Source organism: Mesoplodon mirus, assembly GCF_964341445.2.
Source record: "Mesoplodon mirus genome assembly, chromosome: 15".
NCBI classification, from domain to species: domain Eukaryota; kingdom Metazoa; phylum Chordata; class Mammalia; order Artiodactyla; family Ziphiidae; genus Mesoplodon; species Mesoplodon mirus.
In genome coordinates, this window is record NC_138991.1 from 10,156,467 (window position 1) to 10,179,423 (window position 22,957).

Below are 22,957 nucleotides of genomic sequence, written 5' to 3' on the forward strand. Positions count from 1 at the left end.
GCGCAGGCTCAGTAGTTGTGGTGCACGGGCTTAGTTGCTGTGTGGCATGTGGGATCTTCCCAGACCAGGGCTCGAACCCGTGTCCCCTGCATTGGCAGGTGGATTCTTAACCACTGCACCACCAGCGAAGCCCCAGAGTGGGTTTAAGCTGTGTGTCATGTTGCACCTGGCAGAGGCAGGACTGAAATTCAAGGATGCCTGTGACATACCCGCCTCCTTCCCAGGCAGTAATGTGAACAGTGCACACTTCATTTCTTGCACTCAGGGTAGTGGTTACTTCTGGGTGGGTGGGGTAGGGGTGACTGGCGGTTTGGTTGGTTAGGCACTGGTTTTGATAATTTTCGATAAGAAATACATGTTTACATGTCTGGTGTTCATTCTGGGAATTTTCTTCTTTCCTTCCTTCCTGCTTTCCTTCTTTCCATGCAGCAAACCTTTATTGAGCACTTATTTATAATAATGCCAAGCTCCATTGCTAGGTCCTAGTGCTGTGCTATACCAGAAGACCCTTGTCTCCACCTTCATGGATTTATAGCTTACTCTAAACTTAATATAAATTGCAGAGGAGATGGGAGGAAGTGGGAGTGAGCTCTCTGGATTTCCTCTGAAACCAGTGAGAAGGAAAGTGATTTAGTGAAAACGTGGGGAATTCGGAGGGTGGAGGGAATGAGTGAAGAGGCTTCTCAGCCTCAATTCCAGAGATTAACAGTTAATAAGTCTTATTTATCAGACACTTTTTATTTTCCAAGTGTTTCGCTTCTGTTCTCTTGTTTTGGTCTCACAACATTAAATGAGGACATTTAATGGAATGAAGAATTGAGTCTCAGAGAGGTCAAGTGACTTGCCTAAGGCCACACAGCCTTGGAGAGATCATCTCCTGGGAGGAGGAGAATGGAAGGCAAATTGGGATCTTGAAGATGGAAAAAAGATTTCAAACAGTTCATCAGAAATGTAGTGTGAAGTTGAAATATGCATTTTCCCACTTGTCTGAATTCTTCTCTTTGTGTTTGGTGATGTGGGAAGAGAGAGAGAGTGGTGATTCCTGATCCAGTGCGCTGCTTGCGACGCCCTTCAGTGAACATATATTTTAGAGTGAGTCTGAGGAGCTGGGCAGTTACCATTTCCTTAGCTGGCCTCAGTTTCCCCTGCTTCTCACCAAGTAGGTGTCTGACTGCACTCTGCTTCTAATGTAAACTCGGCATTATATGCAAGCCATTTCCCCCTGGGGCTCAACTCCAGGAGCAGCCATCAAGAGTAATCTTAATTATATGAGATTTCACTTCTCTGTTCCCTTTAGAATCTAACTCCTGTGTCTTGGTCACTCAGCTGTTATCAGTTGGAAGTTTAAAGAATAAAAAAGCTTGCCAGGCAATGCTAAGGGTCCAGCTGCATTGGCTGGCATCAGTCTGTAGAGGATGCAGTTGCCATGGTAACCCCACACTGTGCTGCTAAGCTGAGGAGTCACTGGAGCGAAGATAGGGAAGGGGATGGGGGAGGCCGGCGGGGGGGTGTTGGCAGAGAAAGAGCCTGGATATTATGGATCCCAGTTCTTCTCAGACTCTCTGTGGAGGGGGACAAGTTTCTTGTCCCCCTGACCCCACCCGTAATCTGTAGCATATGGATCTGTGACCCTGCTGTGTGTGATCAGCATGCAGGTCACGCCACGTGGGTCTGATAATGCCCAGCTGGTCTGTACCCTGTTCCTTGGGGCTTGTCCCGGGATTGCAGGCTCGAACGTCAGAACAGCGTGTAGTTGCTGTAAATGTGTCGAACACTCTTTCTCTGGGGTTCATGGTTTATCTTGTTGTGGATGGGGTCAGAGGAGTCACAGTGTAGGTCTGACCCCAGCACCACCCTCTTCTGGAGGGTTCCAAAGGACTTGGTGAAATACCTGACCTCAGCAGCCTGGCCGGTGGGCGATCCCAGCCAGCAGGATGGAGAGGATCGCCATGGTGGGCAGGCGGCAGCGGGTGAGAGTGAGGATGAGAGTGGTGAGGGTGAGGGGGGACTGCAGGGGGCACAGCCTAGAAAGAGGGGTCAGAGGTCTCGGGGGGTCTTCAAGGGCTACGTGGGGACCGTGATGAGCAGAGAGCAGGAGCCCGGCTAAAGGGAGTGGCCAAGCTCAACATCTGCTGGTGACCCAGTGAGGACCGAGCAGTCAGTGGCAGCAGGTCTTCCGATTTTCTAGAAGAAGCCGGAAATCCCTATGCTTTATATGAAAGTTTCTGCATTTAAAAGTTGGCACCTAATTCAAAACCTTAAGAGCACTGAGCAGACCAAAGCAGCGCAGCTCTGTGCTGCTGGTGTGCCCCCTCGGGGTGGCTGAGGCCAGCGTTCGCATCTCCTGGAGACAGTTTTGCTTTTGGGCACAGAGGGTGTTGCAGGGAAGGGCATTTCCAGTAGCCTTTGAAGGCGTGGAGATTGCCCGGTGCCAAGTGGGGGACACTGCCCTTGGGGGCCCCTGCTATTAGGACCCTCTCAAACCCTGGATGTTGGGAATTGAGACCAACCCACGTCTGCCCCGGGATGAGTGCCAGGGCCGTGTGGCTGTCCCTACTCGGCCCAGGCTCGGCTCGCACCGTCCGACCATCTGCTGGGGGGATGGGCCTGCGCTCGCGGGAGCTGCCAGCCGCCCAGGAGCGGGCAGGCGCCCTCCCCGGCTCGCCATCTGCTGAGTGCGTCTCTGGAAGGGAATTGCACTGTGCAGAACGCTGTGTGCGTCAAGTCGGGGGGGGGGGACCTCAGTGTCTCCCCCCAGGAGACACAGCCCCAGTGCTTCGTTGGGCTCTTTTACCAACTCTGTTTAAACCTCTTTGGTGTTCCAAGAGTGAGGGGCCAGCAGAGACCAGATTGTCTGTATTCCTGGGGTCTTTCCTGAGCTCTTGGCAGGGCCGCCCCTTCTCATGTTTCAAGTCTCCGCTCGGATGTCCTCAGCTCAGAGACAGCGTCCCTGGCCGCGCAGCACACGCCGGCAGCCTCCCCGGTCCACTCCTGTCTGTTCTCTGCTCATTTCATCGTGGCACCCACCTCTCTCCATGGTTACCGGTGTCCTGCTTTCCTTCTTGACTGTCCGTCTTCCCCACTGTGTGGAGTGTTTTCCTGGCACACACTGGAAAGGGGAGACAAATGTAAATTTTTGATAGATATTGCCAATTTTCCTTCCCAAATAGGCTATTCCAGTTGACACCTCAGCCAACAGCGTACATGACAGAGTCCATTCCCCCACCTCTTGGCTAACACTGAATGTTCTCAATCTTTTGAATTTTTATTAATAGGATGGGAGTAAAAATGATTTATTTGGCATTTCTTTGGTTTTTCACTAGATGAAGCATCTTTTCTGATGTTAATTGGTCATTTGTGTTTCTTCTATAAATTGTTTACAAGAATTGATATCTTTTAGTTTAAATTATGCTGGGGGGATGGAACAGAGGGGGTGGGGAAGTTCTCAGGAAAGAATTGTCATCTGGACAGACATCCCCCAGATGTTCTAGTTACACACCGAATCTGAAAGGAATCAGACTGCCTGGGAAGAACGTGCTCTAATAAGAGGGGTGTGTTCATAAGTTTCCGTAATTGTTTATGAAGTTCTAGGCAACTCTGGAAGTCTATAGCACCTTTCCTGCTATCGGAGGCTGCCGGACCCCACAAGCCAGTGCTGTCCAGTGGAACTTTTAGCAGTAGTGGGAATGTCCTGTATCTTCACTGCCCTGTATGGCCGCCACTGGCCTTATATGGCTGTTGAACCTGAAATGTGGCTAGTGAAAATGGGGGACTGTATTTTATTTAATTTTAATTGTATTTAAATGTGAATGGCCACATGCGTCTAGGGGCTTTCCTACCCTCAGTGCGGACATAGGTCTTGGTTGGCCCCGATGTAAACTTTGCAGCATCTCACGGTGTGGATACTGGTTTGAGAAAACATCCTCCTCAAGCGGGTAGGACTCTTCTGTCTGTAAGCGTGCCTGTCTGTACTCACATTTCTTTGGGTTGTTTTTCTCACCTTAGGTACTATTGTGGGTGTTGTTCTTTACACGGGGAGAGAACTCCGGAGCGTCATGAATACCTCAAATCCTCGAAGTAAGGTGTGTACAGAGTCACAGGATGTGCTTCCTTGCCAGAACTTTCTGACCTGATGTAGTTTGATGATTGGTGTTGGTGGGGTGAGAAGCTAGATTTAAAAACAGGAACCCCTGACAGTGTGACTTCATTTATACAAACTATCTTTTCACGTACGTGTATGTGCATAGGTATGTGTGTATATATAGATACACACGCACAGTACATAAATATGTATTCGTATGTACAGGCAGCCTTTGGAGAGGTGATGGTTCTATTCCAGACCACCATGGAAAGTGCGTATCACAACAAAGCAAGTGACTCGAATTTTTCGGTTTCCCAGTACGTTTAAAAGTTATGTTTACACTATCCTGTAGTCTGTTAAGTGTGCAGTAAAAGCATTATGTCAAAAAAACCAATGTACGTACCTTAATTTAAAAATGCTTTATTGCTAAAAAATACTAACTTATCGTCTGGCAACACAGGGTTGCCACACACCTTCAATTTGTAAAAAACCTCAGTATCTGCGAAGCTCACGGCAGTTAAACAAGGACTGCTTGTAAATGAATACATAACGTTTTAAAAGCTTTTAAAATGAACTGATGAACTGATGCCACGTCTTGTGCGGCATCCTTCACGTGCACCTCATTTAATCCTTACGCCAGCCTGTGAGCACAGGTGCTTCTGCAGCCTCATCTTATAGAGGAGAAATGGCCTGGAGAAGGAGCACGCCCTGGCCAAGCTGTGTAGACCTGGCTTCAAAGCCACGCTGAGCTGCTGTGGCAGGGCAAGCGGGGTCAGCTCTGCGGTCTGCCTGATTGGGCCTGTTACTGCTCCCTTCTCACTAGCACCCTCCCTCCCAGCTCCACCCCTCCCCCAGTTTCTTAGAGTCAGAGTATTGCAGAGTGGTTTTCTTTGTCAATACTGTGAACAGATGCCAGTCCTTTCACCCTGCCGTTACAACCCCATGACGACCATCGTTATTACAACTGTAAATGTCACCTGTTTGATGTTTTAGCTGTATCCGGGGCCATGTTTCTGCAAAGTGATGGGTTTCATGTGCTGGTTCCATTGTTAAAGAATATGCATTAAAATAAATATGTAGTCATTAAAATACTAACGTTCATGAATGCAGCACCTAAAAATCAGGGGCCACCAGTGGTGAGTGCCCTGAATTTCCAGGCAATAGGGAATTAGTGCGTGGTGCGCTGCGCAGAGTTGTAGGACTGAGTCATTTTTCAGGCCGCTGTGGAGGATGGTAGAGGCCACGCAGCGCGCGGCATCGCTGAAGGCAGCAGTAACCCACTTAGGTGATTCCAAGGCTAAGTCTAAATTCATTAAGCAAAAATCGAAATCGGATTCATTGAAGTCCCTTGGATGTCTGTTAGCCTGTGGAGCCCAGTGTTCTCACCCAAAGATGTGGGGATCCATGGAGCCCACTGTCTTGCCCGAGGTGGAGGTGTTCGTGGGGGAAGGACCAGTTCTCCGGGCAGGCTGTGGGTTGCACCAGCTAATCACAAGCTTCGCTCTGTGCGTTGTCCCACAGATTGGCCTGTTTGACCTGGAAGTGAACTGCCTAACAAAGATCCTCTTTGGAGCTTTGGTGGTGGTGTCTCTGGTCATGGTCGCCCTCCAGCACTTCGCCGGACGTTGGTACCTACAAATCATCCGCTTCCTCCTTTTGTTTTCCAACATCATTCCCATCAGGTAAGCAGAGAACAAGCTTGTGTTTAAGTGCTGCGACATTTGCTTCTCTCTTTTCATTCAAAGGTCATGGTTTTGCGGTTTTGAGAAGGAGCTGGGCCCTTTGTAGAGTGATGACCAAGGACAGGCAGGGTCAGCAGTGTAGGCGGCGCTCTGGCTGGAGCACTGGACGGGCACATTCCTCCCTGAACCATCCTTTCTGGAATTACTCTCTGCTCAGAAGATCTGGCCTTGCCCAGTCTCAGTGTACACTGGACATGCCGTTTAGATTTCATCTTATTTACCAGCCCCAGGAGGTTGGTGGTGACTGGTGGGAGTGCTGTGTTGGGAAGGATTCTGAGCCTGAGTCTGGACTCATGGTGCTTGATTAGCAGTGGAAGCTTGGTGGCACATGCCAGACAATTGTTCACCTACCTCATTTGAAGGCTGAATAAATGGTTAAAAAAAAAAAAAAATATATATATATATATATATAATAAAGTAGTAGATGGTCATAGTAGAAAAAAAATTCACAGTAGCCAAAGAATAAAATAAAAATCATCTCTAATCTCACAACTAAGTGATAATTGCTGTTAATATTTTGGGATATATGTTTTCTAGACAGCTTTCTTTTTAGAAAAAGGAGAATTTGCTCTACATAAAAATCCACTCCCACCCGCCACTTTTTTTTTCTAACAAAGGATGTGTTGCAAATAACTTTTCACATCAAATATACTTGCACACCGTCATTTAATAGAACTGCTGTAGTATGCATTCTATGCCTGATCATTTATTTAGACCCATATTGTTGGATGCTTGTTTCTACTTTTTCCCCATAATAAATGATCAGTAAATAAAGAAGCCATATCTTTTTCCCTCAGACTTCCAGTGCTTATAATCTCTCTCTTACACTTGATCTATTGCCCTGTATTTTGTCTTGCTCTTTTGTGTATTTACATCATCCCAGCTAGACCTTGTCTTTTCCCGAAGACAGAGATTGTGGTTTTGGTACAACAACATGACTAGAAGAAGGAGATTGAACCCCAAGCTAGTGTGCTCTGGATGATGGTTTCAAAGGATAAATAAGTCTAATTTACTGCTAACAAAAGAGTGTTTGTGCCGTAATGTTGTGTATAATTGTAGTCTTTAAAGTTCTGTCTACAACATGACTGAAAATCGGTGCATTGAATCTGCATATGGGCCAGGGCTAGCCAGTGAAATAGTTAGCAATTTAATCAGTTTATAGGATTATGAATGAATTTGAAGATTTCTTTTTATTGTTTGCAATGAAATATTTAAAAATGAGTATAACACAGGGACTTCCCTGGTGGCGCAGTGGTTAAGAATCCGCCTGCCAATGCAAGGGACACAGGTTCGAGCCCTAGTCTGGGAAGATTCCACATGCCATGGAGCAACTAAGCCCATGTGCCGCAACTACTGAGCCTGCATGCCACAACTACTGAAGCCCGCATGCCTAGAGCCTGTGCTCTGCAACAAGAGAAGCCACCGCAATGAGAAGCGAGTGGGTCACAACTAAGAATAGCACCTGCTCACCACGACTAGAGAAAGCCCGTGCACAGCAATGAAGACCCAACACAGCCAAAAATAAATAAATTAATTTAAAAAAATGAGTATAAGACATAAAAAGGAATATTATTCAGCCTTAAAAAGGAAGGAAAAAAAAAAAGAAGGGAATTCTGACACATGCTGCAACATGGATGAACCCTGAAAACATTATGCTAAGTGAAATAAGCCAGACACAAAAGAACAGATCATGTGTGATTCCACAGTACGAGACCCCTAGAGCAGTCAAATTCATAGAGAGAGAGAGTAGAATGGTGCTTGCTGGGGGCTGGAGAAGGGGAAATGGGGAACTACTGTTTAATGAGTATAAAATTTCAGTGTAGGAAGATGAAAAAGTCCTGGAGATGGATGGTGATTATGGTCCCATAACAATGTGAATGTACTTGATATCATTGAACTGTACAATTAAGATGCTTTAAATGGTAAATGTTATGTATATTTTACCACAATGTAAAAAATGAATAAGGTATCAAAAATACATCAGCTCAGAGGACTACTATTTTTTCTTTTTTTAAGTAAGGCTAAAACAACTACCTTTTCAATATTTTAAAAGTATCTTAAATTTTTATATTTTATTTTGGTCCATAACAGAATCGCTTCATGGAAATTTGATAGTGGTGTTGAATGTGTGGATTCAGCCCCAGCAGTGTGCTTCTACAGGGGGTGATTCCAGATGTTATGGCACAAACGATGTGCATTTAGAGTCCTTGCTGAGATACAGGCAGTCGTATGTTTATCCCGTTAACCTGTGTGCTCTGGTTTTCTGACAGTCTGCGTGTGAACCTGGACATGGGCAAGATCGTGTACAGCTGGGTGATTCGCAGGGATTCGAAAATCCCCGGGACCGTGGTTCGCTCCAGCACGATTCCCGAGCAGCTGGGGAGGATTTCCTACCTGCTCACAGATAAGACCGGTGAGTTTCCTGGGGCCCTCGCAGGATTCAAGGTCGAAGAAGGTGCTTGGAATCTCTTTCTGGAGGTGTTAGAGATGCATGTTGCTGCTCTTTTATTTTCTTCATCTTTTGATGATGACAGACTATTTGATGATGATGATGATGATGATGATGATAGCAGCAAAGCCTTACTTCATGCTAATTATGTACAAAAGCACTGTTCTGGGTATTTATAGTCACTTACTTAATCCTTCCCCGGTGTTGTGAGTTTGGGGGTATTAAGTGACTTGGTGGTTAAGTGACTTGTCAGGAGCACATAGTGGCAGAAGCAGGCTTTGAACTCAGACAGTCTGGCTTCAAGTCCTGACCTTGAAACCACACCTCAAAATACTGCTCCACAGTTTAACATCTGTCAAGTTACGAGGTTGTCGTAGTAGTTGAGAGCAAGTGTGGAGTGGGGAGACCTGGGTTTTATCTTCCTCTCTGCCATTCAGTGATAATGGGATAAAAGGGAATCTGTTGCAAAGATTCGGAAAATCAGCAAAATTAGGTTTCAGGAAGGAGAAGAACCAGGAACGTTTCGGCTGTGTCAGCATCAGGACCCCTGGGATGGTCTCCTGTCTTGTCTCGACTCATCCTCTGTCGATATGCCTGTCTGCTGAAGGTTTAGATTCCTTCAAGATAGAATCTGATTGGCCTCATGTATGTCACGTGCTGCCCTCTTGGCCAATGGAATGAGTCAGGCACCCTGATTGACGCTCCCTCTGGACCATCCCAGGGAATGGGGTGATAATTCCCCCTGGAAACCTGGGGTTCTATTTTCAGAAGAAATTCTGGGATTCCGGGCTGACAGAATGTCACAGGTGTCTCATCCAGCAGGAGCAGTGCTGAAACCAGTCTGTGACATACAGTAAACTCTCAAAAAAAAAAAAAAAGCCAAATAGCTATCATTACTGTTAATAATAATAAGAGCTCCGGGATGTAGGCAGTTACTGATTTGTCTTGTGTTTCAGGAACTCTTACCCAGAATGAGATGGTTTTCAAACGGCTCCATCTAGGCACCGTGGCCTATGGCCTCGACTCAATGGATGAAGTACAAAGCCACATTTTTAGTATTTACACCCAGGTAAAGCCTTCTGTTTTGATACCCAAACAATTGGTTTACATTTATTAACACCTATATTGAGAAGAATTCATAATACCATATGATTCACTCATTAAAAGTGTACAGTTCGGTGTTTTTTTTGTATACTCAGAGTTGTGTAACCATCACCACAGTCAATTTCATCTTCATCACCCCAAAAGGAAGCCCTGTACCCATGGACAGTCTGTTACTCCTCACTTCCCCCAACCCCACCTTTCCTTCCAAACACCTGGCAACCACTAATCCTTCACATTTTGAATAGAGCTGCATTTGAGGTTTTTTTCCCCATCTTCCTCATCCCCAGGGTTAATCTACTGAAATGCTAATGGATACTGGGGAAAACATAAGAAAAAATTATTTGCAAGTAACTGGTGCTAGAAAGAACTTTGAGAACCTAATGGTTGGTCTTCCTTCAAGTTTACAAACATGCTTACTTTTTCCTTTTCCCCTGTTACGAGCCAAAGCAGCATAATTAATGGGCTGCTTGTGACATAATCACGGTATAACCAATCAGCTTTAGTTCCTCATCTCTTTTCAACTCAGCAGTCTCATGGAAGAAATTATCAGAGATGATGGTCAACTTATCTGCTCCTGATTCCCGCCCCCTACAAGGTTTTTCAAAACCGGTCATTTTTTTTTTTAGAGAAAGGTATTACTTGTAAGTGTCCTAAAAAATTAGACCAGCGGGTCCCCCACCTTGGCTGCTCATCAGAATTACTGGTAATGTTTTAAAAACAGAGTAAAAACAAAAGACATTTACTTGGGTCTGGTACCCTAGAGATTCTGACTCATTAAGATGACAGGAGAGTCTGGGCTCCTGTGTTTTAAAAGAAAGATGACAAAACAAACAAATCCCTTGGTTAATTCTGAGACACCCAGGGCTAAGATGGCCTGCATTAGACCAGCTACGTGTTATGACACTTGTTTGGGGGCAATAGAATAAAAAGGCCATGTTTTGCTTAAATTTGTTCAAATAGATAATGATTCCATAGTCAGAAGGCCAATTAAAAATGTATTTTTGTGTAAGAGTTAGAGGTGGACTCTCTAAGTGCTTTGTGATACAATTATAGCCGACATTTAATTTTCCGGAATGTTCGCTAGCCTGCACACCTGGATTTCCGGGGTATCTCTTGAAAATGGCAGGGCAGGGGATAGTGTGGAAGTGGGGGTGGATTTTAAGTGGAGAATAGTTTGTTTGATCCATGTCACGTCATCACCTATTACCAGCCACGAAGCCCTTGTCATTCGTCTAGGCTCCCTGTGTGGGCATCGTGGCTTGTCCCCAAATGGTCCATTGTCCTTCTTCAAAGGTGGATTTGAAGACTATTTAAAAATCACAAGGACTTGCTTGGACCGAGAGGAAAAGCCACAGTCAGCCCCTGGTTCCTTTCTCTCTCTCTGACCCGTCTTCCTCTGGGAGGTGATGTGGTATCTGTGCTGGGCTCTCTGTGTCACACTCTAGGGGGTTCCGCTCTTATCCAGCTTCTGTCACCCTATTGAAGCTGATGGCTCCCATGTCTGTGTCGGCCCGACCAGGAGCTTTAGCCTGAAATACACCTGCATACTTGGCATCACTGCATCACTGCTTGTGGCATCATGAAGACGGTGCACCCACCATCCCGACATTTTTCCTGTATCCCGTACACTTGCTTCTCTAAGCTGTTCTTGTTTTAGTAAGAGCCACTCCCATTTACCCTGTTAGCTCCGTCCAGGGATTTGGGAAGTGCCCCCGCTTCCTGCCCCGTGACCACCTGCCTTCAGTCGTGGCCCTGCTGCCCCCAGATCACCTGTTTGGCCTTTTGTCTTCATCCCCTCTCGCTCACTAGGCAGGAACTACACTCTCCCTTGCCTGGCTGTCTGCAGTGACCCCCCTGCAGGCTTTCCCTGTTTCCCTCCCGGGAGCACAGGATCGCCCTCGTACTGGCAGGTCCCTCGCAGGGTCTGAGGCTTCCACGTGGTCCAGCAAGGCCTGCATCCCCTGCTTCCACCTCTCCCGCTGTTCACTCTCCCCTCCCGCTCACCCCGTTACGCCACTGCCTGCAGCATTCAGGGCAAGGTGAGCAGCCTCGTTTCTGTGTCTTGGAATATTCTTCCCTCTGAACCATCGGTCCCAATGCCTCCCGGGCCCCTCTTGAGGGGCCACTGTGTGGATAGTTGTGCTTCTCAGCACCTGGCCGAGCCCCGCCTGCCTCTCAGCCCTGTCTCAGCGGTGCCGGCTGCCGACGGTCCTGTTAGACAGCTTCGTAGACCTTGGGGTGCACCCTGGCGGGAGGCACACCTCTGCCCATGCTGGTGTTTTTTTTTGTTTGTTTGTTTTTTTGCGGTACGCGGGCCTCTCACTGTTGTGGCCTCTCCCGTTGCGGAGCACAGGCTTCGGATGTGCAGGCTCAGCGGCCATGGCTCACGGGCCTAGCCACTCCGCGGCATGTGGGATCCTCCCGGACCGGGGCACGAACCCGTGTACCCTGCATCGGCCACAGGTGTTCTTTTTTTTTTTTTTTTTTTTTTTGCGATACACGGGCCTCTCACTGTCGTGGCCTCTCCCGTTGCGGAGCACAGGCTCCGGACACGCAGGCTCAGCGGCCATGGCTCACGGGCCCAGCCGCTCTGCGGCATGTGGGATCTTCCCGGACCAGGGCACGAACCTGTGTCCCCTGCATCGGCAGGCGGACTCTCAACCACTGCACCGCCAGGGAAGCCCACTGCTGGTGGTATTTTTAAGAGCTTGTGGTATTGACAGAAGCCATCCTTTCTCAGGATATTTGTGTAGTTCAGCTTTTGTAGCCCATTTTTGGTTTAGCACAGATAACACTGTGTAAAGTCTTAAAAGTTCTTACCGTGAACTCCTTTTTTAAAAAAAATTTTATTTATTAATTTTTGGCTGCACTGGGTCTTTGTTGCTGCGCACGGGCTTTCTCTAGTTGTGGCGAGCCGGGGCTGCTCTTCGTTGTGGTGCGTGGGCTTCTCATTGCGGTGGCTTCTCTTGCTGCAGAGCACGGGCTCTAGGCTTGCGGGGTTGAGTAGTTGTGGCACGTGGGCTCAGTAGTTGTGCCTCTTGGGCTGTAGAGCGCAGGCTCAGTAGTTGTGGCGCACGGGCTTAGTTGCTCCGCGGCATGTGGGATCTTCCCTGACCAGGGATCAAACCTGTGTCCCCTGCATCGGCAGGCAGATTCTTAACCACTGCGCCACTAAGGAAATCCTTACCATGGACTCTTAACTCATCACCCTTCCTCAGCGGAAGCTCATAAATTGATTTGCCCGTCCCGGTCTTGGGTTTAAAGTAGCTGAGTGTGATGGGGAAAGACCGAGGCTGGTGTGCACACTCCACCCCCTGGGGCCACGTGCATCCTTCTCTCGGGACATCGAAAAGCCCTGCGGTAAACACATGACTACTTTTGTGATGACAAGTACGAAGGCTTTCCTTTGGTTTTATTGAGGTATAACATACATAAAATTCAGCCATGTTAACTGTAGTATTCAATGATTTTTTTAGGTAAATTTACAAAGTTGTGGAACCATCCCCACAATCCAGTATTAGACCACCACCCCAGATGATTCTCCCGAGCCCATTACAGCCATTCATCTGACTTTTAGAGTTTAATAATAGGATGTTATAACAGTGTCTCCTAAGGTAGAGTATTTGGAACTCCTGGCTCAGATCTCTAGGGACAGAGTCAGAATCTCTAGGAGTGGTGCGTGGACCTACAGTTTTAACAGGTGAACCAGGTGATTCCAAAGTAAAACAGAGTTTGAGAATAGCTACCGCACATCTGAGGTGTGTCCTTATTTTTCAGAATGTCAGTGTCTAAATATGTGGACTTCAAAACAGAGTTTGCAAGGAGACCCATTGAGGTGCAAGAGGAAAAGATTAGAATGTCTATTCACATTTCATTTTCATCTTCAAAATTAAAGCAAAATTTAAACTTTACTAATAGCTTTAAGATTGACCCTGGGACCCCCACTCCACATATCAGATGAACTTTTATCAGGCACAGTCCTTGAGGTGTCCTGTGAAAGGAGTTGGAATTCTACGATTGTTTATTTTCAGAACATTGAAATTCAGATTGTGTTTCATGAGTGTCCAGGTGACTGGTTTTAGGGACGTTATTTAACTAAAGTAATCTCATGAAGAGGAAAGAGGGCAGGTGGCTTTACAAGATTCCTGCAGGGAAACTCCAGATGATCAATACAAGCCCAAGTAAACCACAAGGAAATGGCCAACACATTATGAGATGAACCCGTGACAGGCTAAGGAGGTGTGATGATTTTTCCTCTGGCTTATTCATTCACTTATTGGCACCTTTAAAAAACTGAGAGAGAATTCACAAACCATAACATTTACCCATTAAGTGTACAGGTCAGCGTTTTTTAGTATATTCTCAACAGTGTGCGGTCGTCACTGCCATCTCATTTCAGAAGGTTTTCACCAACCCCAAGAGGGACCCCCTATCTCTTAGACGCCCACCCCTCCCCCAGCCCCTGGCAACCACCCATCTACTTTTTGTCTCTGTGGTTTGCCTGTTCTGGACATTTCAGATGAAGGGAATCAATCAGTACCTTTTGCACCTGGCTTATTTCACTTGGCATGGCATCCCCAAGGTTGCAGCACATGCCAGCGCTTCATGCCCCTTATAACAGATATGACAGTTTGAATCTATAATTTTAAATAATTTACATAATTATCATTTAAAATTTATAATTCTCAGTGCCCCTTACCCTGAGTATATGTTATTTTGAGGTATTAGCTAATTCTGTGAAAAATGCTCTTTTCATTTTTATCATATCATTTTAGAATTTTTGTTGTTGTTTCATAATGCACAATACAATATTTATACAATTTAAATATACATGTATAGAAGGTACTTAAATTTCTTCTCAACACGTTCAAAGTATTTTGAGATGACTATTCTTTATTACCTGGAATATGTAGTCATCTATTTTATTTTACTCCCTCAGCAAGTGGAAATATCTTTAACTTTTATTAATATATGTATCTGAAAAAAAATGGATGACTGTGGGAAGTGGGGGGCTCGTGGTGTCCTGTGTCAGAGAAGACCAAGACCAAGAGCGCTCTTCTAGGCTGTTTTGTACATGTGAATTCTTATTTTTCAAAAAAACATAGTTAACATTATTTCACGTATTTTGATCTGTGAACTGTGATTTTTCACTTAACGTTTTGTCTCTGATATTGTTTTAGTATTTGTTAGAGTTGGAATTTACTGAGCATTTTTTTCCTTTTCTTTTTAATGAGTATGTTGGTGAATGTGTGAGTTTGTGGCTTACTTTCCTGCACAAGATATATACACACAGGATGCATTCGGTTGTCAGTGCTTGTTGTGTCCCAGATAGTGTACCTCTTGCTTTCTGCATCCATAGGAAACAGAGAAGGTTATGTTTTCTCGAGGAAGAATTTTTCGTCTGTGTGTTTTTCTCTGGGACACAGAGCTTACTTTGTTTTTTACTGATTTAAAAAATTCCTAATACTTTCTTAGGATACATTTTTTTTTCTGCAGAAAAAATAAACAACATGTATAAGTACAAATAAAAAACACTGAAATCACCTGTATTCACATCACTCAGTGATAGCCAGTGTTAACACCTGGGTGTATAAAATGCCAAGCTTTTTCTCTGCCTTTGTGTGTCTGTGGAGATGTGTACTTTCTCTCTCTCTCTGTTCCTTTTGTTCTTTTCAACAAGAAGGCATCATATTTTTGTAATTCTTTTAAACTAGAGTTGAGCATCAAAACTGTGAAGTTTAGGGCTTCCCTGGTGGCGCAGTGGTTGGGAGTCCGCCTGCCGATGCAGGGGACACGGGTTCGTGCCCTGGTCCGGGAGGATCCCACATGCCGCGGAGCGGCTGGGCCCGTGAGCCATGGCCGCTGGGCCTATGCGTCTGGAGCCTGTGCTCCGCAACGGGAGAGGCCACAACAGTGAGAGCCCCATGTACCGCAAAAAAAAACCAAAAAAACTGTGAAGTTTAAAAATATGTATATATGCCTGGGCCCTACTCTATTCTTTAAGTGTCAGGGGCCCAAGCATGTATATATACTTCTTAAAATCTTTACTGGTTATTCAGAGAGTCATTTCTAGTTAAGAACCACTATTGGAATAACACTGTCCAGCTTCTTTCTCTTCACATATGTCATGATTATGATCCTTTTTAATGGTTTTATAATAGGGCCAGGACTAGGTAGGGTTAAGGAGAGTGAGGCATGCACCCAGGGAGCAAAATTTATTGACATGGCAAGAAAACGCCGTCATCAAGACAAATCACACTGTAATGCAGTACTTAAAAAACTCAAAATTAATGCGAAAAATCCAAATCTTAAATTGACAGTATCCAATTCAGCATTCACATAGTTTGGCCTCACCATCCTAACCCCAGTTTTACGGTGGCAGTGGCTTCATGTCTGGTTCTCAGCCTTGGCATATTGACATCTGGGCTGGATAATTTTTTTGCTGTGGGGACCACCCTGTGCACTGTAGGGTGTTTAGCAGCATCCTTGCCCTCTACCATCTCCATGCCTGTAGCACACTCCTCCTGCACCTGCTTTGTCACACCCTCAAGTATCTCCAGACACTGCCCAGTGGGGGGCAAACTCTCCCAAGTTGAGAACCCCTGTGTAATATGTGGTTCAGTTTCAACGAATTGAAATTTGTTGCCTCTGTCATGCGGAAAGATGTGTACTGTTAAGCAGTAAACGTCGTGTTTATGCAGTCACTTAGCGTGTAAGGCAGTTGATTCACTTGGAAGTGGTAGCTCTAAGCCTGTCTCTGTGGAGGTGGACCTTTGAGGTTAATGAGTTACCAGCTCTGAGCTCAATTTGGAGAGTGAAGGGGGCCTATTGAAACAGGAATTCCTTCTCTTCAATAGTGTATTTTTACCAGTTGCAACCCATCCATCGTATCTGGTAATATTATGAATGTTCATAAGTGGTGATGTTTTCATTGCATTTGGAAAGAAAATTGATATTCATGGTGGCTCGGCATTTAATTTCTGTATTACTGTTTCCTGAAATACAGGCTGGAGTTCTCACTGGCAAATGTTCCTGCCATGGATTATTAATGAGAAATGGAGGCCTGTTTTTTTCATTGAATCTCCGTGTCTCATTTGTTGGCTGGGCTGCCCTAGAATGACCAAAACATCACAAGGTGTGAGATACCCACCGAAGGGCCCAAGTCAGAGGCCTTTGTGTACGGAGATCTTGATTCCTCACCCAACTTCTGACCTCACGTGAGGCTATTTTGCCCTCCTTCCTTAAGAGGGCCAGTGGTTCCCCCCCAGGGCAAAAAGAGTTGTAACCTGTCTCTGTGGTTACCACATCTGTTTTTATTTTCCCCTGGTATTTTTTAAGTAAGAAGAAATGTGTGTAGGTTAAAGGGCCTATGGGGAGGAGGCTAGAGATAAACACTGTACAATGTGAAACTCTTCCATATGGGGAATGTGAGGATGTTTGAGGACTGGGCCTCAATACGAATACTAGCTGAGCTCCTGGTAATTACCGGTGCCTTCATGATATATGTGGATTGCCATTTGGTGTGTGGATGAGCCTTTTATTTGCAAATTAATAGAGAATTTCAGAATCAGTGGTTATGACCCCTCTTCTCTGAAACAGTAGGAAAGTGGGATAAGTATCAGTTTAAGAGAGAGAGAAATGAACGTGGAGATAGTAAACCAGTGTCTGCCTGTGATGTTGGTCCAGTTCAATCACCGTCATTTTCTAGTTTGTTGTCAAATGGTTCCCTGATCTGAGAGTGAGGTCTTTGCAAAAATCTGGGCTGTGTTTCTCTTTTTTGCCTTGCCCTAGTGTGGTTTCACCTGGAATGCAAAACCCCAAAGCTCTGTGTTATCCCACATTTGAAATACGACTGGAAATATTTGACTTCTGTAGACAGAATCAGATTGCTTATAAAATCCGAAGGTTTGTGGAAGATGCCCTGAACTCAGCCTTTCATTCAAATCCACTGTTACTAAAACTTGCCAGCCAGAGCAATTACTTTGTCAAAGGTCTTGTTATTGCTCCTAATGTTAAGTAATAATTTGGTCCAGGTGCTGGGGAATGTGGGCAAAAAAATGAAGACATGCGTCCATGGCTAGAACATAAATTATAGAGTTTAGAAAAAATGTTCTTGATTTAGTCTCTCCCGGACAGGGAACCTTTCTGTAAATCTTCAGTCCTCGTTATAATTTTAAAGTTAAATTCTTTATGATTAAAAGCACTTGGCAAATAATGATTCATTTAAACTGTAGTTCTGATATATTACTATAATTATTGTTACCATGCCGTGCCCTTTGGCCTGGAAGTGAAACTCGTGTCCTCTTGACACCAAAGGTTAACAGAGCAGGAAGCCAGAGCAGTGTGTATGCCTGCATGACCAGAATAATTTAGTAATTGTCTAATTACCTGAGGAGTATAACGCCACTGCTAAAAATAGTATTAAAAGATTAAATGAAAGTCATTTTCTTGTTGCTCATAACCCATCTGTTCTCTATTTTGGGCAACCATGTGTTCATGGGTATCAAACGTGATTCATTCTAAAAGATCGGAAGGCTTCTGCTCTGTTGGATAAAATATGTTTTTAATGGAACACAGCATTCAGTAACTTCACAAACATCTCCAGCTTCCGAGACTCAGTTGTAGAGGCAGGAAGACTATTGTAGGTCTTTTGTCCTAAACTGTGACTTAAAATCTGGAACTGATGTTCGTCAATTTGATATTTATTTCTTTTTAGAGATGGAAAAAAAGTTCATGACAAATGAGGACTTCTAACCAGTATCTTAGGAATATTAAGTTGTTCATTTGTTCAACAAATATCTGTTGCTAGTTACTACTGCCCTTGGCACTAGAATTCAGTAGACAAGCTCTCTGTTCTCATGGTCTAATGGGAGAATTATCAGGTAAAGAATCCAGTTTTAGCCATTGGAGACAATAACACGCATGGTAATGTAGAAGCGTGGCTCCCAGTGGGGTGGGCACAGGGGGCAGCGTGGATTAGGGGGCTCAAGGGAGGTGTCTTTGAGGAGGAAACATTGAATGGAGACCTGAATGATGAGGTGGAGTGAGCTAGCTCTGCAGGGATGTGGGAAACAGTGTTCTAGGAAGTGGGTCCCGTACGTGCAAAGGCCCTGAGGCAGGAAGGAGGTTGGAGAGAGAGGCTAATCAGGTGGGTCATGGCAGGGCACCTGAGTGTTTTTTATTGAACACTAACTCATAGACTGTTGACAAGTGGTCTCTTTGTAGTAGTCTTAATTTTTTATTGTATTTTAAGGCAGTAGAACCCCTTTATTCAAAGCTAGGCCTTCATGGTACCCAGTGTATAACACAGATGGGTATGGGGTTGCTTGTCCTCCACATTTGATGGTGCTGAGTGGGTTTCTCAGGATTTCTCTACTCGGCTCGTGGGGTGAAAACCACCCCCTAGCCCACTCCTCTCATTTGCAGGAAACCGAGGCCCAGAGGGCAGATGGCATTTGCTCAAAGTCACACAGCTGTTCACACCCACCCAAGAATCAGGCTCAGATTTCTCAGCCTTCAGTACTCTTTTTACCATGTTGCTCAAAACCTTTTCCCCAACTTAACCCATTAGGAGGCCAAGCCGTGTGTTGAAAGCTATGAATGAAGGAACGGATGAGGGCTGTGTAAGTAACAGAACCGCTTCTTAGACAAGAGTTAGGGTCCGTGGCCAGTGTGGAAGGCAAAGCTTGAGCACATTTAAGTTTACTCTTGAAAATCTACCCTAAGTGGACTTCTAGGTACCATTTTGCAGTGTGTTCAGCCAGCCAGGCTTCTTTCTGGCTGTTACTGATATTCTCCCCGGACCTGCCCTTGGTTGCTTGTTACCCCCTAGAGCCCCCATCCATACTGTTGTCTTCATTTTAAAAAAAAAGTTTATTTTTGGCTGTGTTGGGTCTTCATTGCTGCATGTGGGCTTTTCTCTCTAGTTGCAGCGGGCGGGGGCTACTCTTCGTTGTGGTGCGTGAGCTTCTCCTTGCGGTGGCTTCTCTTGTTGCGGATTACGGGCTCTAGGCGCGTGGGCTTTAGTAGCTGTGGCACATGGGCTTGGTTGCTCTGCGGCATGTGGGATCTTCCTGGACCTGAGATCGAACCCGTGTCCCCTGCATTGGCAGGCGGATTCTTAACCACTGCGCCACCAGGGAAGTCCCCTGTCTTCAATTTTAAACTGAGAGGAATGTACATTTAAAACAGCAGTTCTAAACCGGGCATGATTTTGGTCTCCATGGGCAATTGGCAACATCTGAAGACAGTTTTGTTCTCCTGTTGCACCTGGGGGGTGCGTCTGGCATCTGGTAGATGGAGGCCAGAGAAGCTGCTAGCCATCCCACTATGCACAGGACTCTCCCCCTGCCTCCAGCCCCAACGGAGAATTATCTCCCTCAAATGTCAGCAGTGCCGAGGTCCGGAAGCCCTGGTCTGAAGCAGCAGCGTCACTTGAAGTATAATGGGGCCCCCACTCGGTCAGAGGCCCCCAGCACCACCCAAAGGAAGGCACGTTCCCAGGTTCCCAGGTAGCATCACCCACATTCACTAAACTGTCATTTTTTTCCTCTGTTTATTTTGCATTTTTGTTTTTGCCTGAGCGCCCGTGACCGGATCCCTGACCCGCACGCCCTCGTGGCAGTGTTACTGGAGGCACCCCCAGAGTGACGTGTGTTAGAGCAGCTGAAAGAGAAGCAGCGACTCCGCAGGTCGTTCTTCTTCCCTCTCGAGGTCCTTCCGTGTCTCTGGTCATCTTCCTCGTTGGTTTCCTCTTCTCATAGCAATCCCAGGACCCGCCCGCTCAGAAGGGCCCCGCGCTCACCACCAAAGTGCGGCGGACCATGAGCAGCCGCGTGCACGAAGCCGTCAAGGCCATCGCGCTGTGCCACAATGTCACCCCCGTATACGAGTCCAACGGTGTCACCGACCAGGCCGAGGCGGAGAAGCAGTACGAGGACTCCTGTCGCGTGTACCAGGCGTCCAGCCCGGACGAGGTAAGCCCCGGGCATGCGGGATGCCCTGCCCATTCCCCACCCGCTCCAGGTGGGGCCACCTGTCAGGGCAGCAGGATCCGGGACGACGCTGGGCCGCTAGGGAAACAGCCTGGCAAATGCCTGCAGCCCTTGATCTTCCTCTAGAAGGAGTAGCCTTGGACTTGAGATACATCCTGAGTTAGGAAGCAGCGAGAGATCTTGTTTGTGGTTCAGACGGCCAGCGCATAAGGGGCACAGGTCCCATAAAACCACATTCCTTTTTTAAAAAACAGCTTAATTAGGATATAATCCACATACCATACAATCGCCTGTGTGACAGACACATACAGGTCAGTGGTTTTTTTAAATAGTATATTCACGGAGTTATGCAACCATTACCACAGTCGATTTTAGAATCGATTTTTGTGACACTTTTGTCGACCCAAAAGGAAGCACTCCGTGCCTGTATTCCCACAGACTCCCAGCCTCCCTCCCTCCAGCCCCTGGCAACCACTGACCTACTTTCTATCTCTGTAGATTTGCTTATTCTGGGCATTTCATACAAATGGAAACATACACACACATTTTGTGTCTCACTTCTTTTACTTAGCATGTATTTTCAAGATTCATCCATGTAGTAGCATGTATCAATACTTCATGCCTTTTTACAGATGAACAATATTCCATTGAATGGATAATACTGTGTTTTGTTTATCCAGTCTTTGGTTGATGAACGTTTGGACTGTTTATATATTTTCTATGTATATAATATATATATATGTGTGTATTTTCTTTGGTGGGGGCTATTGTGCTATGAACATGTGTCCAGGTTTTTGCACAGACATATGTGTTCATTTCTCTTGGTGTACGTATAGGAGAGGGATTGCTGGGTCATGTTAAATTTACGTTTAGCCTTTTGAGAAACTGCCACACTGTTTTCTAAAGTGGCTGCACCGTTTTAAATTCCCACCTGCAAGGTATGAGGGCTCCAGTTTCTCTGCATCTTAGCCGACACTTGTCATCGTCCCTTATTTTGATTCTTGCCGATCTAGTGAGTGTGAAGTGAAATCTCGTTGTGGTTTTGATTTGTGTTTCTGATACCAAAGGTTAATAACATTGAGCATCTTTTTATGTGCTTATTGGCCCCTTTATGTATCTTCCTTGGAGAAATGTCTATCCAGGTCCTCTGCCCACTTTTAATTGTGTTATGTGTCTTTTTGTTACTGAGTTGTAAGAGTTCTTTATGTATTTGAGATAAAAGCCTCCTATCAGATATATGATTTCCAAATATTTTCTCCTATTATATCTTTTATGTTCTTGATGGTGTCCTTTGAAACGTGGAAGTTTTAAATTTTGATGAAGTCTAGTAAGCCACATATTTTTGTATCTAAGCATCAACTCTTGCTAAAGCTGAAAGGATTCCTTTAATTCTGTGTTCAAGAGCATAGGACCTGGTAATACAGTTGCCTGTGTAGTGTTTTCTGTAAGAAGCCCCTAACTGCTTTTTCTCTTAGGGTGCCATATGATAGGAACGCCTTTTGTGTAGGTGTAGGCAGAGAACTCCCTCGCCCAGCATGAAAATGGTATCATATCCTTTGCCCCCTGACTTGAATGTAGTTAAGACACAGTCCGTGTTTTACTAGTCTGTTAACATTTTGGTTTTTTTTCCTTTCCAGTCTTCCTTCCTTTCTTTTTTCTTTCCTTAAAAAAAACTTTTATTCTGATTATGGAAGCAATTTTTTGTAGTGTGGAAAATTTGGAAATTTCAGAAGAATATAAAGAGGGAAATGGGTTATTTGCAACTTCACTCATAAAAGATAACAATAGGTAACTTCCCTTGAGTATTTGGTACACATCAGGTCCCATTTGACGTACTGTGTATTATTCATTAAATCTTCCCAGCAACTAAGAGGTACTATGATTATCCCCATTTTCAGAAGAGAAAAGTCAAGGACAGAGAGATTAAATATTTAGCCTGAAGTTCCTAGTTTTTTTTTTTTTTTAAGAGTTCAAAGTATAGTGGCTTTTCTTTTCTCTTATTATTTTTAAATTGAAGTATAGTTGATTTACAATATTATATTAGTTTCAGGAGTACAACAGAGTGATTTGATATTTTTAGAGATTATACTCCATATAAAGTTATTATAAAATATTGGCTATATTCCCTGTGCTGTACATTGCATTTTTATATCTTCCCTGGATTTTTTTTTAGACTTTTTAATTTTGAAATACTTTCAGATTTTTGGAAAAGTTGTAAAATTAATACAAAGAAGTCCCCTTTACCAAAACTTAGATTCTTCAGATGTGAACACTTTTCTGCTTTTGCTTTATCTTTACCTTTGAAGAGTAAGCTTCAGGCATGATCCCCTTTTGTTATTCCTAAATATTTCCTAAAAATACTTTCCTAAATATCTCCCTACAAAACAAGATCATTTATCAGAATCAGGAAATTAACGTTGATACAGTACTGTTATCTAACTTGCAGATCTTAGTAAAAGTGCATCAACTGTCCCACTCACTTTTTTTTTTACAAAAAAAGAAAAAAATATTTTCCCCAGATCAGTAACCAATCCAGGAGTACACACCACATTCAGTTGTACCGCCTCTGGTGTCTCTTTTATATTTA

The 22,957-nt window shown here is 45.0% G+C and overlaps 1 protein-coding gene across 1 annotated transcript in view; it reads left to right on the forward strand.

The window, feature by feature from the left end:
• The window catches only part of ATP9A (ATPase phospholipid transporting 9A (putative)), a 135,538-nt gene that overhangs the window by 61,372 nt on the left and 51,209 nt on the right, over window positions 1-22,957 (forward strand). Inside the window, exons 10-14 of the mRNA XM_082600340.1 lie at window positions 4,006-4,082; window positions 5,603-5,763; window positions 8,094-8,236; window positions 9,229-9,341; window positions 20,140-20,352. Of these exons, the coding sequence (XP_082456466.1) occupies window positions 4,006-4,082; window positions 5,603-5,763; window positions 8,094-8,236; window positions 9,229-9,341; window positions 20,140-20,352 (707 nt within the window). The remainder of the gene's footprint in view (window positions 1-4,005; window positions 4,083-5,602; window positions 5,764-8,093; window positions 8,237-9,228; window positions 9,342-20,139; window positions 20,353-22,957) is intronic.